Source organism: Furipterus horrens, unplaced genomic scaffold (genome assembly GCF_987537825.1).
Source record: "Furipterus horrens unplaced genomic scaffold, mFurHor1.1.pri manual_scaffold_4, whole genome shotgun sequence".
Lineage (NCBI taxonomy): Eukaryota > Metazoa > Chordata > Mammalia > Chiroptera > Furipteridae > Furipterus > Furipterus horrens.
The window spans coordinates 89,964,277-89,978,889 of NW_028327174.1; the positions used below are offsets into that span (position 1 = coordinate 89,964,277).

At 44.1% G+C, this 14,613-nt stretch overlaps 1 protein-coding gene across 2 annotated transcripts in view; it reads right to left on the reverse strand.

Moving 5' to 3' along the window:
- Positions 1-14,613, reverse strand: part of MTUS2 (microtubule associated scaffold protein 2) — a 447,573-nt gene that overhangs the window by 24,449 nt on the left and 408,511 nt on the right. For both annotated transcript variants that reach the window (XM_090273746.1, XM_090273749.1), the window contains one exon: positions 3,710-3,924. In XM_090273746.1, coding sequence (XP_090129872.1) covers positions 3,710-3,924 — 215 coding nt within the window. The remainder of the gene's footprint in view (positions 1-3,709; positions 3,925-14,613) is intronic.

Below are 14,613 nucleotides of genomic sequence, written 5' to 3' on the forward strand. Positions count from 1 at the left end.
ACCTTCCCACAGCTCCTCCTCCCAAGGGCCTGAGACTGTGGGCTGTGCTGGGTGGGACCTGGCGCTGGAAGACTGAGGACCCCCAGGACCTCATTCTGTTTGATTAGAGAGAGTGTGGTTTCTGTTGGTGGCAGCTGTGCGGCGGTTGTGCAGAAGGACTAAGGAGATATAATGCAAGATGATGAACAACGTGACCTCTGTAGGTTCTGGTGAAGTGTGGGGATGTGGAGCCTGCCAGTAAGTCTGAAAGGGTGATTTCCTTCAGAAGGGGGAGAAAGATGTTCTGAATATGAGACAAAGCAAACGTAAATGCCCAAGGAGGAGCAGCACCGCCCCTGGAGGGGAAGGCGCCTCTGCTCAGACTTTATTGAGCAGGATCTGCAATGACTTCAGGGCTGGGAAGACAAGGCCACAGGGTCTTGGAGGAATGGGGTCAAAGGTCACAAGTCTGATCACTGAATGTCAGGCTCTGTGGCTGCGTATCTCTGGGGAGCAGCCAAAGGCAGCCCAGAGAGGAAAACTGGAAGGCACTCTGTTTGGGCAAAGAGGGAAAAGCCTGTGCATTTACAGTGAAAATCTCTTGTGTGTGCTTTGAAATAGGGAAGCTCTGGCAAATTGGCTTCTATTAATGCAGTTAACTATGGCATGAACACTGATTCTGATTAAACATTTTATAGCTATATTCTTGAAATAAAAGCCAGACTCTATCTTTAAAGGCACGTACGGAAGCCAGGAGGCCAGGCCACGCCCCCTGTTCATTCCCCAGGACTGAAGAGCAAGGCTCTGTCTCTGAAACACTGCAGTTCCAGGCCCGGGCTTGGTCCCATCAGCAATTCTGATTCAATTAGTGTGGGGTGAAGATGAGGAGTGGTGTTTTGCCCCCAGTGATTCCCATGTGTGGGCAGAGGGAGACAGTCTTTGTCCCTCCAGGTGAGCGAACAGCCAGATCTGTCACGAGGGAGACCCTACACCATAGTCAGGTCAGCCCGAAATGCGTGAGCTCCCAATTTGAGTCAAGCCTGCACTGCAGGTGTGGGACCCTTGCGGGGAGGAGAGGCCAGGTTGGTTAACTTGACTTTTAAGTTCATGGAACATAACTTCTGACAGAGCTGTCACTATCCATAAAGTCAGCATCGCCAAGTGCAATTGTCCCTGATAAGGAAACCCAAGTGTGGAGAGCCCGCAGACCACACAAATCTCCATCGCTGCCATACACTTGAGTCTCATCCTGCACTAAGCAGGTGAGCATTGATTCTACTGGAAATTAAAGCACGGCTGCTGTGCCCTGCCTTTTCTCCCTCACTGCCTCATGCCCTCTGCAGGAGAAGCTGACGGCCAGGCCATCAGCCAACGTTCAGCAGAAGGGGCAAAATCAGGGGCCTGCATAATTCACAGATTTAAATCATCCATCCCCCCAAACCAGTGGATGTCTATAGGCAAGGTTTACTCAGACCCAAAGCACTCAGATGTTATTTCTAACACAGAGTGTTCCCTATCCTCACAGGCAGACGTAAACTCTCAATTCCTAAACACATCGTCTGTGCGTCTCACCCAGTATTTCAGTTTATTGGGCTCTTTCTCAGAGCCTCCCCAGGCTATCACCTTAGGCATGGACCAAGCAAGCCCACGGTTTATAAATCTTGGTGTTTCTGAAAGGGCCCTGACATGGTGCCTTCTGTACAGTGACATTCCCTAAATGTTCTTGGTGTAGGTGAATGGATAAATACATGAATTGCTTTAGGTGTCATCAAGGACCGAGAAGAATAGAACTCAGAACCCTCACAAGACACAGCCCTTTTCTAAGAATGCATAGGTAGCTCCTGTAACTCATTCTCAATATCAGGGCCTTCTTTCCTTCAAGCTGCTGTGTCCCAGCTTAATGGTAGGCGAGAGCTCATCCCCCTGCTGTGCTTCTGCACCGACGCTGAGGGAGGCGTCTTGCCCCAGCCGCATACCACTGGTGGAAGGCTCGGCCTGGTGGTGGCCTTAGCTCCGTGGTTTCCATACCTGGCACCTGCACAGGAGCCTTCATTCAGAGGGCCCCCCAAAGCACGTTCTCCTGCCTGGCATCTCCCTCCTACCCCCCCTCCTTATCTCCTGGCACCTTCTCAACCAGCCCAGAATTTCGGACCAGAAGTCCTTCAGTGAATAAAGGCATAAGCACATTCTCTGTGTAAAACCAGGAGCAAATGACCCAGCGGTGCAGGCACACAGCAGGCTGATACCGACTGGCACCAGGTCAGGGATGTAGCAGGGGCCATGCTAACATCTGAGCACAGTAGTCTTGCTCCTGGAGCTTAGGGGGCAAGGTGCTACAGGTTCATTTTCTGGCGTTAGCACCCGTGGTAACTTTAGCTGTAACTTCTTCTGTTTCCTGTTCTCTAAGTCTAAACAACCTCAAGCAGGCCAGTATATCTGGTTTCCAGGGCCTCTAGAAAAGGAGATGCTGAATAGAATAAAATGCATCAGATAAGAGAAGTTTAATTACCACAACAGTTCTTATTATTACTCTGAAATTCTTCTTGTGCCCCTAGGATTCAAAAGTGCCTGGGGAGTGTCACTGTCCAGGGTATCTGTTTGGAAGCAGTCCGAGGAGGGCAGCCCAATGTGCATGACTGTGAAGGGCCACCCAGCACTAGTTTCAGACTTAGAGGGCTCTTTGCAAATGCCAGTTTCCCTTAGGAACATCACGAGCAGACCATGAGAAACAATATGACTTTAGAAGTTGGGTACTAAGGCAACTGACCTTGGGGACTTAGAAAGAGGAGAAAAGAAAGGAACAGAAGTAGTTCTCACGAAAGCAAAGTCGCCTCTGACTCTCACTTGCTGTCACCTGACAGGCTCCCTGGGGATTATTCTCAATTTATTGCAGATAAATTCCCTCTCTAGTAAGACTGCTGGGCTAGCTAGCAGCATTCATGCTTTCATTCTGCAAGGACAGACTGACAGAGTGCTCGGTGCAGGCACAGCCAGGTACCAAAATTCTAGCAGTAAGCCTGGAGACAACATGGCTCTGCGGCAGACTGCGTTCAACCCTGGGTTTCCCATGAGCAGCTCTGGGAATTCTCACAAGTTACTTAACCTTCGGGTTTCAGTTTTGTCACCTCTAACTGGGGATAATAATGATGTGTACCTTGCAGGGTGACTGTACTAACGAAATGAGTTAGTACAAGTACAGGGTTAACAGTAGTGTCTGTCATGCAAGGGCTAAAAACGTTTGCCTAATCACTGCTCCCCTCATGAAATATGTAAATGACAAATAGGACACAAAAGTAAAATTTATAATATGTTAGATAGTGGTAAGTGTGGAGGAAAAAACACAGCAGGAAGGGGGACAGGAAGAGGATGGATGTGATAGGAGGGAAGAGCTGTAACCTGAGATGAGAAAAAGCCTCACTGAGAAAATGACTGTTGAGGAAAGTCTGGAGTGAAGGGAGACGGAGCCATGGAGTGTATAGAGGGGAGAGCATTCCAGGCAGGAAGTGGGAGCTTGCTTGGGAGGACAAGGAGAGGGAGGCCAGAGAGGCTGGGCGGGTGGTGGGGGGAGGAAAGGAGGCAACAGAAGAAACAAATGAGGTTGGAGAGGGAACTTTACAAGAAGCTCACTCACCTAGGAACAGGACTTCCGGCTCAAGTAGCGCTGCTCCCTGCCACCTGCCTCTGCACACCTGCCCCAACAACAGAGGCAGAGCGCAGAGCACACACTGACCTGCTCCTGATGCTGTCGCTGGATCCGAAGCAGCTGGGCGCTGTGCTCCTCCTGAAGCCGAGTCAGCTCTGCCTGGAACTGCAGCTGCAGCCGGCCCTGCAGGTCCTGGAGCTCAGCCTGCTGCTGCCAGCCCAGTTTCTTCACCTCATCTTCAAACCGCCTCTCCAGCTCCTCCTTCTCCTTCTGTAGTTTCTCACACCTGGCTGTGTTGAAGGCTGAAGACAGAACAGCATCTTTGTAAAAACTGGGGAGGAGGCACCAAAAGGCCTCAACACCCACAGGAAGGGCATCGAGGTTATTGTCATAACTGGGGCAAGACCCTTTTGCATTGGAAGAGCCTCACAGTTTGTAAAGAGTCTCCCCTTCTACCACACTGAGCATCGAGGGGAGGCCTAAGGTCACCTGGTGCGCAAAGAGCTATGAAGGCAAATTTGAGCTTTCTGACTGCCAGCCCCATGGTCCTGCCATGAGAGCAGAGCTCCTCTGAGGGCCCGGGGACCACAAGCATCAAAAATATTGGGCGTTTGCTCAGCAGGCACTCTTCCAGTCTCATCCTGGGTGGGTGGAGCCCCTGGGGCAGCAGCCCAGGATGTAAACTTTTCACGAGGTCTTCTGCGACTCCTCTGCCTGTCAGGGAGCTGAGATGGGACAGGGGAAGCCCAGGCCAAAGGCTGTTCTAACTGAACAATCGCAGAGAAAGTGAGGGTTTCCAGTCAGGGCCCAAGGCTGCACAGCAACCACGAAATACCCCCTTGCATGGGCATGCCACCCTGTCCCTGCCCTGGTTTGCTTCCCAGGCCACCAGAAGGGGACGAGTCAATGACAGCAGCCCACTGATTCACCTCCCTGTCTGTGCCTCCCTCCCCTAGGTTGTGGGCAGGAGCGGACTGCTTTTGTTTGCAAGATCTCTTTCTCAACTGCTTCTATGAAGGCAAAAAGTATCTTGACAATCTACTATGTTTAGGTCAAATGATGCTGATTGTGCACGTCAAGTACAAGCACACATCATCGATGGTCCCCGAGGACTGGTGCTGCCCTGCTCTCTGCTCTGTGCACACGCTGGGAGACCTCGTCGTTGACTTTAAAACAGAGTGCACACGTATATGGTCTGGTCCATGATAATGTACACCCTAGGGGTGCTTGGTTATGATTAGAAATATACTTCCAAGGCAGTTGGACAGCCTCTGGAACACCTCGATCAGACATCCCGCCCTAATGAGGAACAATTTCAAGGGCTTCTTTGCCACACTTGGCTCTAAAAGAGTTAGTTAATTAGCATGAGGGATGTTTCAAATTACTTTTCCCCTGGTGAAATGAGTTGTGGGTTGGATGGATAGACACTCTGTCTGTGTGGACAGTGTAACAACCTAGCACTGTCCCTAGTGGCCTTTTTGGCAATGTCCCGGTGTTCCATATCCCAACCTAGCGTGAGTGATTCTAGTACACAGTCCGGCAAAGTTGTTAGCAGGACCTGCCACTGTAATCAGGGTGAACCGAGCGGCTGGGTGCACCAAGGGTAGGCAATAAGAAGAGGCACTGTCTGCTGAGAATTTCAAAGCCATAACCACAATGACTTGAAAAGCCCTCTGCTTTTTATTGCCCCCTGTGCCAGCAATTCTAAAGAATGTTAGTGAAAAATACTTCTCAAAATTGTTGTTTTTTGGTCTAAGTTCTAAACAATTGCTACAATTACTGTCGAGGTTTTTAACAATTTTTGTATTAAAAAAAAAAAAAACTACATAGAAAAGTTGGAAGTATCGTACAAGGACATTATTGTACAAATGAGTTTTAACCCCTGAACCATTTGATAGTAAGATGCTCATCCATTGTCCGAACAATACCAAATTCCCTAGTATGTACTCCCTACCAACAGGGACCTTTTCCTACGTAATCACAATAGAGTCATCAATGTCTGAGTCAGCCTCGACCCAACAGTGCCACCCAATGCTCAGACCTGGTTAAGTCTCACCAATTGTCCCAATAATGTCCTTTCCAGAAAAAGGACCCAGTTCTGAATTACCAGTAGCATTTAGCTCTCCTGTCTCTTTATTCTCCTTTTATCTAGTACTGTTCCTTAGCCTTTCCTTGAATTTAAGGTCCTAGACGTTTTTAAAGACAACAGGCCAGTTATTTTTTAGCAGTAGTCCCCAGCATTTTGGGCACCAGAAACCAGTTTTGTAGGAGACAATGTTTCCATGGACCAGTGGGTTTCAGGATGATTCAAGCATATCACATTCAAGCTCAGCTCCTGCTGTGCGGCCTTGGCACCAGTCCCTGGCAGGGAGGTTGGGAACCCCTGTTTTATTAGAATGCCTCTCAATTTGGTGTGTCTGATGTTTCCTCATTATTAGATTCAGATCATGCATGTTTGGCAGAAATGTCGAAGAAGTGATGTTGTGTGTGCTCTTCTCATTTGAATATTAATAAATGTGAGTAATCTTTAAAATGGAAATTTCTTCTTTTTAATTGTTTATGCAGTGAGTCAGGAAAATCATGCTTAAATAATCATCATTTTTGCAAGATTATACTGGAAATGACTTTGTGGTACAGAGGAGGGAGTGTTACAAATGGTCTGGCTTGGGTATCAAAAGTGTTTGGGACAGTGTGAACATTATTGTCCCATCTTTTAGGTGAGGAACAGATTGCTGGACTGCACTGGGTTTCCCACTACAGGTAGCGTAACAGCATTTTGCTGGCTTGCTAATAAATACAAACGTGACTAGCAGAGTCAGGCTGAGGCTCTCTGTACCTGCTAGGAAGTTCATGGTGGGGGAGCTCAGCATCATCCCCTACCTCTGGCCACTGGAGGCTACAGTCCCTACAAAAGGAACCCAACAGTAACTAATGGCCAGAGTGGCTCAGGCCTGGTGGCAGGGGTGTGGTATGCCTTTCCCAGGAGTTCTGACTCATGAGCCTTAAGAAGTTCTAGCTTTTCTCAAAGACTATCCAACTAGGGAATTCTCCAGGGACTTGAGCTAAGGATCCATAGATGTGTGTGTGTGTATGTGTGTGTGTGTGTGTGTGTGTGTATTACTATATATAGACTATATTATACTATAGACTAGATTATACTATGTATAATATATATAGATACATATATTGGTACACACACACACACACACACACACACACACACACACATATAAAATGGCATGATCCCAATGTTCCACCCTCCATATTCACCCGATCTCAGCCTGAATGACTTTTTTTTTGATTCGCTGGATGAAAAAAGTCCTTAAAGGGAAATCTTTTTCTGATGTGGAAGAGATGAAACAAAAAAAAAAAAAACACAAAAAACAAACAAAAAAAAAACACCGAAGCACTAAAAGGCATCAAAATCAATTTTACCCTGGCTGGTGTGGCTCAGTGAACTGTGCACTGGTCTGTGAACCAAAAGGCTGTGGTTCGATTCCCAGCCAGGGCACATGCCTGGGTCGCAGGTCAGGTCCCCAATTGGGGGCACATGAGAGGCAGACACACGCTGATGTTTTTCTTCTTCTCTTTCTCCCTCCCTTCCCCTCTCTCTAAAAATAAATAAATAAAATCTTTAAAAAAATCAGTGAGTTCAAAAACTGTTTTGAACAGTGGAAAAAATGTCTCAATAGGTGTATTGCATCAAATGGTGAGTACTTGGAAGGTGACTGAAGTTTAAACATGTAAGAATAATACACAAGTTTCTAATAAATAAATTCCATTTTGGGGGGGCATCCTCCCTCATATTTGTACAGGCTTATCCTGCTATGACTAGATTTTAATACATAGAATAAAGACAATGAAATGTCCATTAAAAATAGTGATTGATAGACAAAGTCAAATTGAGGCAAGTGGAGGAGTAATAATTTCACTTAATTGGGGGAACGCAGAATCATCCCAACAGATAGGGGCAACATCAGGTACTGACCGGGGAGCCCCAGGTAATGAACCCTGGGGTAGGTTTCTGGGTGTACAGGGTTTTTTTTTGGAGGGCACTTCTGGTTTTGTAATTCGAGTTAACTAACTTCACAGTGACCTCACCCTGTGTATCATGCACTGGTAGATGTGATCAAAATAAAGTAATGACAGCAATGTGTTTGCTTGTATTTAAAATAGGTCTGCAATGTGGTGCCCAGAAAGGAGACATGAATGGCCAAGACACGTGAGAACAGATGGTCGGCAGCATTCATGATCAAATACATGTAAACTGAAGCAAGATATATTTTTATCATAAAGACTGATAAAAATGAAATATTCTGATAATACACAAGGGTATCAGGGAACTGACATTCAATGAACCATTCAATGAACCATTCAATGAACCACAAGCTGCTTTGAAGGGCAGAATGTCTTCAAAACTTTAAATGATGTGGGGAGGGAGGTAAGGGATGGAGGGACTGAGCAAAATGGAAAAAGGACTCATAGACAGCAACGTGTTGAGTGCTGGGGTTGGGAGGGGGCATATATGGATTAAATGGTAATGGAAAAAATACAATAAAATTTTAAAAAATTTAAGTGATAGGGATGGTGGCATTAGGGAGTGACAACTAAATAGTATGGGGTTTCTTTTGGCGAGTGATGAAATGTTCTAGAATAAACTGTAATGACAGTTGCACAACTCTGTGGCTATACTAAGAATAACTGAGTTGTACACTTTAAGTGGGTAAATCGTATATAGTATATGAATTATGTTTTAGTCTTTACAAAAAGAGAAAAGAAATTTAAAAAAATAACATAATAGGAAAAAATGCCTTAAAGGATAAATTTAGATGGTACTATAGAAGGAGAGCTCATATTATGATTTGAAACTGCATAACAATGGTGAAAATATATGATGGCAAAATAACACGAAAATGAAAACCCTAAACACACACATCTTATGGAACCTAAGATGGAATAAAACAGATAAAAAGGTTAAAAAATGAATAAAAACAAATCAGTTACACTGAAGAAACAAGTTAAATGACACACAAGTTTTGACCCATCAATTTCACAAGGGCACACAAATATTTGGTCACAGATTACTACAGTGTGATTTGCTTTAGGGAAATATTGGGGAGCTCGTTAAATAGATTATAATAAATCTAATACACAGGGATGGGCCAAGTAGTTTTACAGTTGCAATACAAATAAACGAATACAAGAATAAACTGTGTTTCATGTACTCACTTCGCTCATCCTGCATATATAGGATAAGTCCTATATATAATGGGCTATAGGCAAATATTAAAAAATAAATAAAAGGTCAATCTTTTTGTGCTATTATGGAATGATAGCTGTAATATATTGTTAAACAAAAAAGGCAAGATGCAGAAATAGTATGCTTACATAGTTCTATTTGTAATGTAAATATATCTATATTTCTGTCTCTCTGCCCTCTGAGGCTGGTGTGCTTAAGTTACAGGACTCACTCACTGTCCAGCGAACACCTGCAAATACATGTTTTTAACAAAACTCTACTGTTGGTTTGCATGCTTTATGTGTAAAGACATTTGTGAATTACTACCTTAATTAAGGAGAAGGCAGGGCTTGGAAAAGTTACGGTGTCGGGTGGTCAGAGATGCCATGACTCTTCTACCTTACCGGTGGTTCTATTCATGTGAGTAGCAGGATGGTTCCTGGGCCTGGCACTCTATTGGGGTGCTCAGAAACCAGAGGTTTTCATCCTGGAACTGCCCTTGAACACACTGCTGCCTTCAATAAGTCAGGAGCTGTGCAGACCTCAGTTTTGCTGTCTATAAAGTGGCTAAGTAATCCCTTTTCTCACACAGAGCTTCAGTCTCCAAATTCCCAACTGCTCTCATGCTTATCTTCATCCAATGAGTCCACGTTGTAAGTCCCAGGCCTGCAGAAAATACTGAACAAGAAGAGCAGCTGGGAACCCAAAGGGAAGGGCTCCAATAATGGGGTCCCTAAAGAGATAAATATCCTCTTGCCTCTGGTAAATCTTCAAAAATGTATCTATTCAGGTATTTGGCAGACAGAGATTAATGGAGGCTAATGTAACAATATTAAACAACACCTGGAGTCTTTCATTTTTTCTTTATTTCTATTCATGTGAAAACATTTGGTACTTTACCATGAGAGGTCAATACCACAGTAATAAATCCCTAGAACCCAAAATGCCAAGAAAATAATTTCTAAAGTAACAGGACTGTGATTGACCAAGGAAATACAACACTTCTAATTCATGAACATGAGTTTGGAAAGCAAAAGCAGAATTAGAATCTGTTGTATACATTAGATAATTGAGCATATATTTATGTGTGTAAGAATATTCAGTGTGTGTGCATGATGTTGAAATACCTAAAATGTTATTACAGCTGCATTTAGAATGTCCTCAGATATATTGTACATAACACAAAGCTCCCAAACTGCCAGCCTCTGAGCATAAAGCACGAGGATGGATTCTGGCCCTCGGCGCAATGGCGGATGATAATCGCTGCGGAGCCATTTATAAAACAGGCTTAGTTTCAACAACAGTTCATAAATCAAGTGAGAGGGAAAAAATTCAGTGAATAAGATCAAGTTTCTTTAAATAGATGCTCTGACTGTCTGGCGAATAATTACAACTTTTTATCAGTTTACTAATGAAGTACCAAATTTGGTGATTAATAGCACTAGACTTAATCTAGAGAGAAGGATCTGACCCTACATACAGGTCATGATAAAAGTGTAAGAAATGATATTATGTTGCTTATCTAGATATAACAATTATAAAACAAATAAGTTAAATATGATGACATAACTTCGTGGTACTATTATAATAGTCATTGTGAAGAGCTGAATGGTGCCCCCTCCCTCTGGAATGTCTATGCTGAAGTGCTAACCCCAGGACTTCAAAACATGACAACCTTTGGAGAGAAGTTTTACAGAGGTAATTAAGGTAAAATGAAGCTGTTAGGGTGGATCCTAATCCAGTGTGACTGGCATTTTAGTAAGAAGAGATTAGGACAGGAATAACTAGAGACAGAAGAGGACGTGAGGACACTGGGAGAAGACAGCCACCTCTACACCAAGGAGAGTGGCATCAGAAGAAACCAACCCAGCTCACAATTTGATCTCAGATTTCTAGTCTCTGGGATATTGAGAAAATACATTTGTGCTGTTTGAGCCTCCCAGCCTGTGGTCTGGTCACTATTGTTACATATTGATGGCAGAAGATCTCACAGTTAGGAAAAAGATTAAATTATTTCTTTGGGAGATGGAGGTAAATAAAAGGACAATACTTTGAAGGAAAAAGAAATTAACTTAAAAATTACCCATTCTCTCACTGAACAAAGAAGGAAATTGAATTTCCAATTGCATATTCCCTTCTTAGATGTTGAAGTTTTGTGAATTCTTATACTCTTTGAGGAATTTTCCATGTCTTCCTACCTAACATTTTGATGGCTACCTTATACTGTCATGTTGATTACTATAATTTATATGCCTTTGTACTGGACATTTAGTTTGTGTTAGTCATAAATTGTTTTGTTTGTTTGTTTGCTTTTTTTATTAAGCTATATTCCTAGGTGTTAAAGATTATTAGCATCTTTATGCTGTGGGATTTTTTCCCCCCTTTGTTTTTTTATGGCACTGCTCACAAGGGGGACCTATGTTGCTTGAAAATGCCCTCTAGTGGCAATGCCTTTGTCCACACTTGTCAGAGCTCAGTGACATGCAGGAGGTGAACAGGGTCAGTCTCATGAAGCATGCTACCTGGGATCCAGGCCACACTGCCCTCTGCAGCCCTATTCTTTCTTCTTCTTTCCTTAAGACTCTTCTGAAAATGTCAAGAAGGAGGGGCTAAAAATAGACTATGAAAGGAGCATGGACCAAGAGTAGAAATGGGAATGAAAGAACCATCTCTGCAGGTCCACACAGCACCTCCAGGGCCCTGTGACCAGATGGGAGCTTGCACTGCAAAAGCAACAGCTTGCATTTATAGTGCTTCCTGGGCACCAAGTATCTGCCCCACCTAGACAGGTACTGTCACCCACTGTCACCCACTGTCACCACCCTCCTAGGTGTCCAGTAGGTAGCCTAGTCTCCATTTGCAAGGATCAGACAGGGGTTGAGAAAGGGTAACTAACTGATACAAGGCAACCAAGAAGAGGCCCCGGCCCTACAGAGTAGGGGCTAGTGCCCAGGCCCAGGCTTCTCCCCGTCCTCCATGGATGTTACTGTGGAATACTTCTCTGGCCCATGGTACCCAGGGAGGGCCTTTCTGGATGCTGTCAATTAGTATGAAAAATAGGAAATCCAGGACAGCTGCATTTTGACACTTGAGCGATTAATGATGGGATTCCACTTCCCATGGTCCATATGCTGTAATCTTTTATAAGTGTCGAAGTCTTAAAAGCATAAGACCTCGGAAGAGACTAACTATTAAATTGCACACAGTGACTGACAGGTGTCTTTCGCTCCCTGCAGGTGTGTAAATGGCTCGTGCAGGGACACAAGATGTGGCTGAGGGAAGATAAAGAGCCTTTTTTAGCCACCAAGAGTTCTGAATGGTACGCCACAAAACAGAAAGGTTTCTTATCATGGTCATTTTACTTACCTGTGGGTCAAACTTTGGAAACACAGCTCCTAAACTGTGTGGCTATACACAGGAGGTTTCAAGACCCCCAAATATGTGTCATAATGTGCGGCACTGAAGGCCCAACCACAACTACTGAACATTTCACGTAAGAGTGACATTAAATAACTCACTGAACACTGAATCATGAATGTCAGCATTTGCAGATCATGGAGATTAGAAAGGGTGAAGGGGAAAGAGGAGTGAAAGCTCAGGGACATGGTCAGGTGACACCTGGAAAGGAGAGGGGACAAAGGCAGAGCCAAGAAGGGCACAGAGGTGGTTGCAGTACGAGTCCCTGGGCCTGGCCTCTGTTCCAGGCTCGCTGGCGCACTGTGGGCATTTTCTCACCTGTGGAAGGAGGAGGCTGGGGTCACGTCTGCGGGCTAAAATGTGTCCACTCCAAATCCATATGTTGCATCCTATTCCCCAGCACCTCAGAATGTAACCATATTTTGAGATGAGGTCTTTGAAGAGGTGATTAAGTTAAAATGAGGCCTTTCAGGTGGGACCCTAATCCAATATGACTGTGTCCTTATAAGACAAAGAAGAGACAGCAGGGATGTGTGTGATCAGAGGCTGTGTGAGGACACAGGGAAAAGAAGGGCCTCTGCAAGCCGAGGAGAGAAGTCTCAGTAGAAGCCCTCCTGCCAACACCCTGACCTGAACTTCCCATCTCCAGAACTGTGAGAACAAGTTTCTGCTGGTAAAGCCTCCAGTCTGCGGCGTGTTATGGCAGCCCCAGCAGACTGATGCAGGCACTGTGAGCTCACGCCGCCTCTCTGCCATGTCCCAGGATGCTATGGACGCTGTAATGGTGACCCAGCTCATTAAGAAGAGTTTCTGTCATGTCGACAGTCTTCTCTTAAAGAAGACAGGGAGGGGCAACCCATTTTTCACTATAATTTCTTCCCCAAATGGACCCCTCAAGAGACAAGCTTCACCTACAGAGAAAATGTGCTTTTTGTAAAATCACTCATTCCCTAGTGATGTGAAACATAAACAATATTATCAATGCTTGGCATTTGTATGTGTTTGGTTTAGAATGCTCTTCAACAAACAATATTACTTTTTAAAATCTTCCCAGGAAATCTCAAAGTTGGGTAAAGCAGACATCTTTGTTCTGATTTTATAAAATAGGCAATGGAGGCTCATAGGGGCTAGTAACTTGTGTGAGGAGACACAGCTAGAAGGTGAGAGCCAGGACTCCCGTCCAGGCATTCTGAAACTCGGTAGAGCTCTTTTGAATAATGTGACTCTATTCTGCCAAAAGAAATATAAGGAAAATCAGATACAAAAATCCCAGTTAGCTTAAGTTCCATTTTCATAATAAATACTTTATGCCATTTTTATGTGTTCTTTAAGACAAAGGATGAATATTTCAAGAAATGGAGAATGAATGATCCCATGTGTAAATATAATTGTAATGCTTCCGAGTAACTCCCTTCTTGGTTTGGGAGGAGAAAAATACAAGGATGATTTATGGGGTCAAAGGAGGAAAGAGGAAATGGATTTAAGAGGGTTGTTATAATTATATGTTTTGAAAAGAATAGAAAATAATGTACATGAGAATAACAACTGTCCATAAAAAGGAAATGGCTTTCTGGGGAAATGGTTTTGCATGAGCTTGTTGCTTCCTTTCCTCTACATTAATTTGGCCTTACAGAGTTTTAAAAGCATCTTCACACACCAGCTCATTCAATACACTGCCCTGGGGCACTCTGAAGACCAGGTAATGGCTCCATGTGGGTGCACTTAATATTTATTGCTCTTATACATTTTTCTCCTGTGAAAACGGCATCAAAAAGGTGACCCTATTTGTTACAGAAATTGTATTAGTGACATCATCCCCGTGTTGAATATCCCTTTTCAAAAGAGTGTTTAATAACTTCCTCTAAAATGTTTAAACACAAACCTAAGTGGCGATTCTGGACCCCTTTTCATGGTGAAGTTGGTACTACAGAGTTCTAAACACTGAACTCTCTTGACCCTTTCACTGAACAAGCTCACAGCCCGGGGTCCCATTCCACAGCACACTGCTGACCTCAGTCCTCAGTTCCACACTTTGCTATTTGGATATGGAGACCAAGGGGCTGCTCAATAATAAATGTTAAGGCATTTGAGAGCCGTGGGCTTAAATGCTGTCATTCCTTCTTTCAGGATGTCAAAGGTGTGGCATGAGGTTTTGGTGCTTTCCACAGATGGAGGTCTTCCCAGGCCTGTGCTCGGTTTTTGTACAAGTGTTTAATGCTTTTAATTTTACACGGCAATGAAGAATTAATGTTTTCAATCTATAAAACCTCATTTTTTAAAGGTGTGCATTTTCCCACGAACACACCTCAGCCTCACCCCATAACTTCTAAGTACA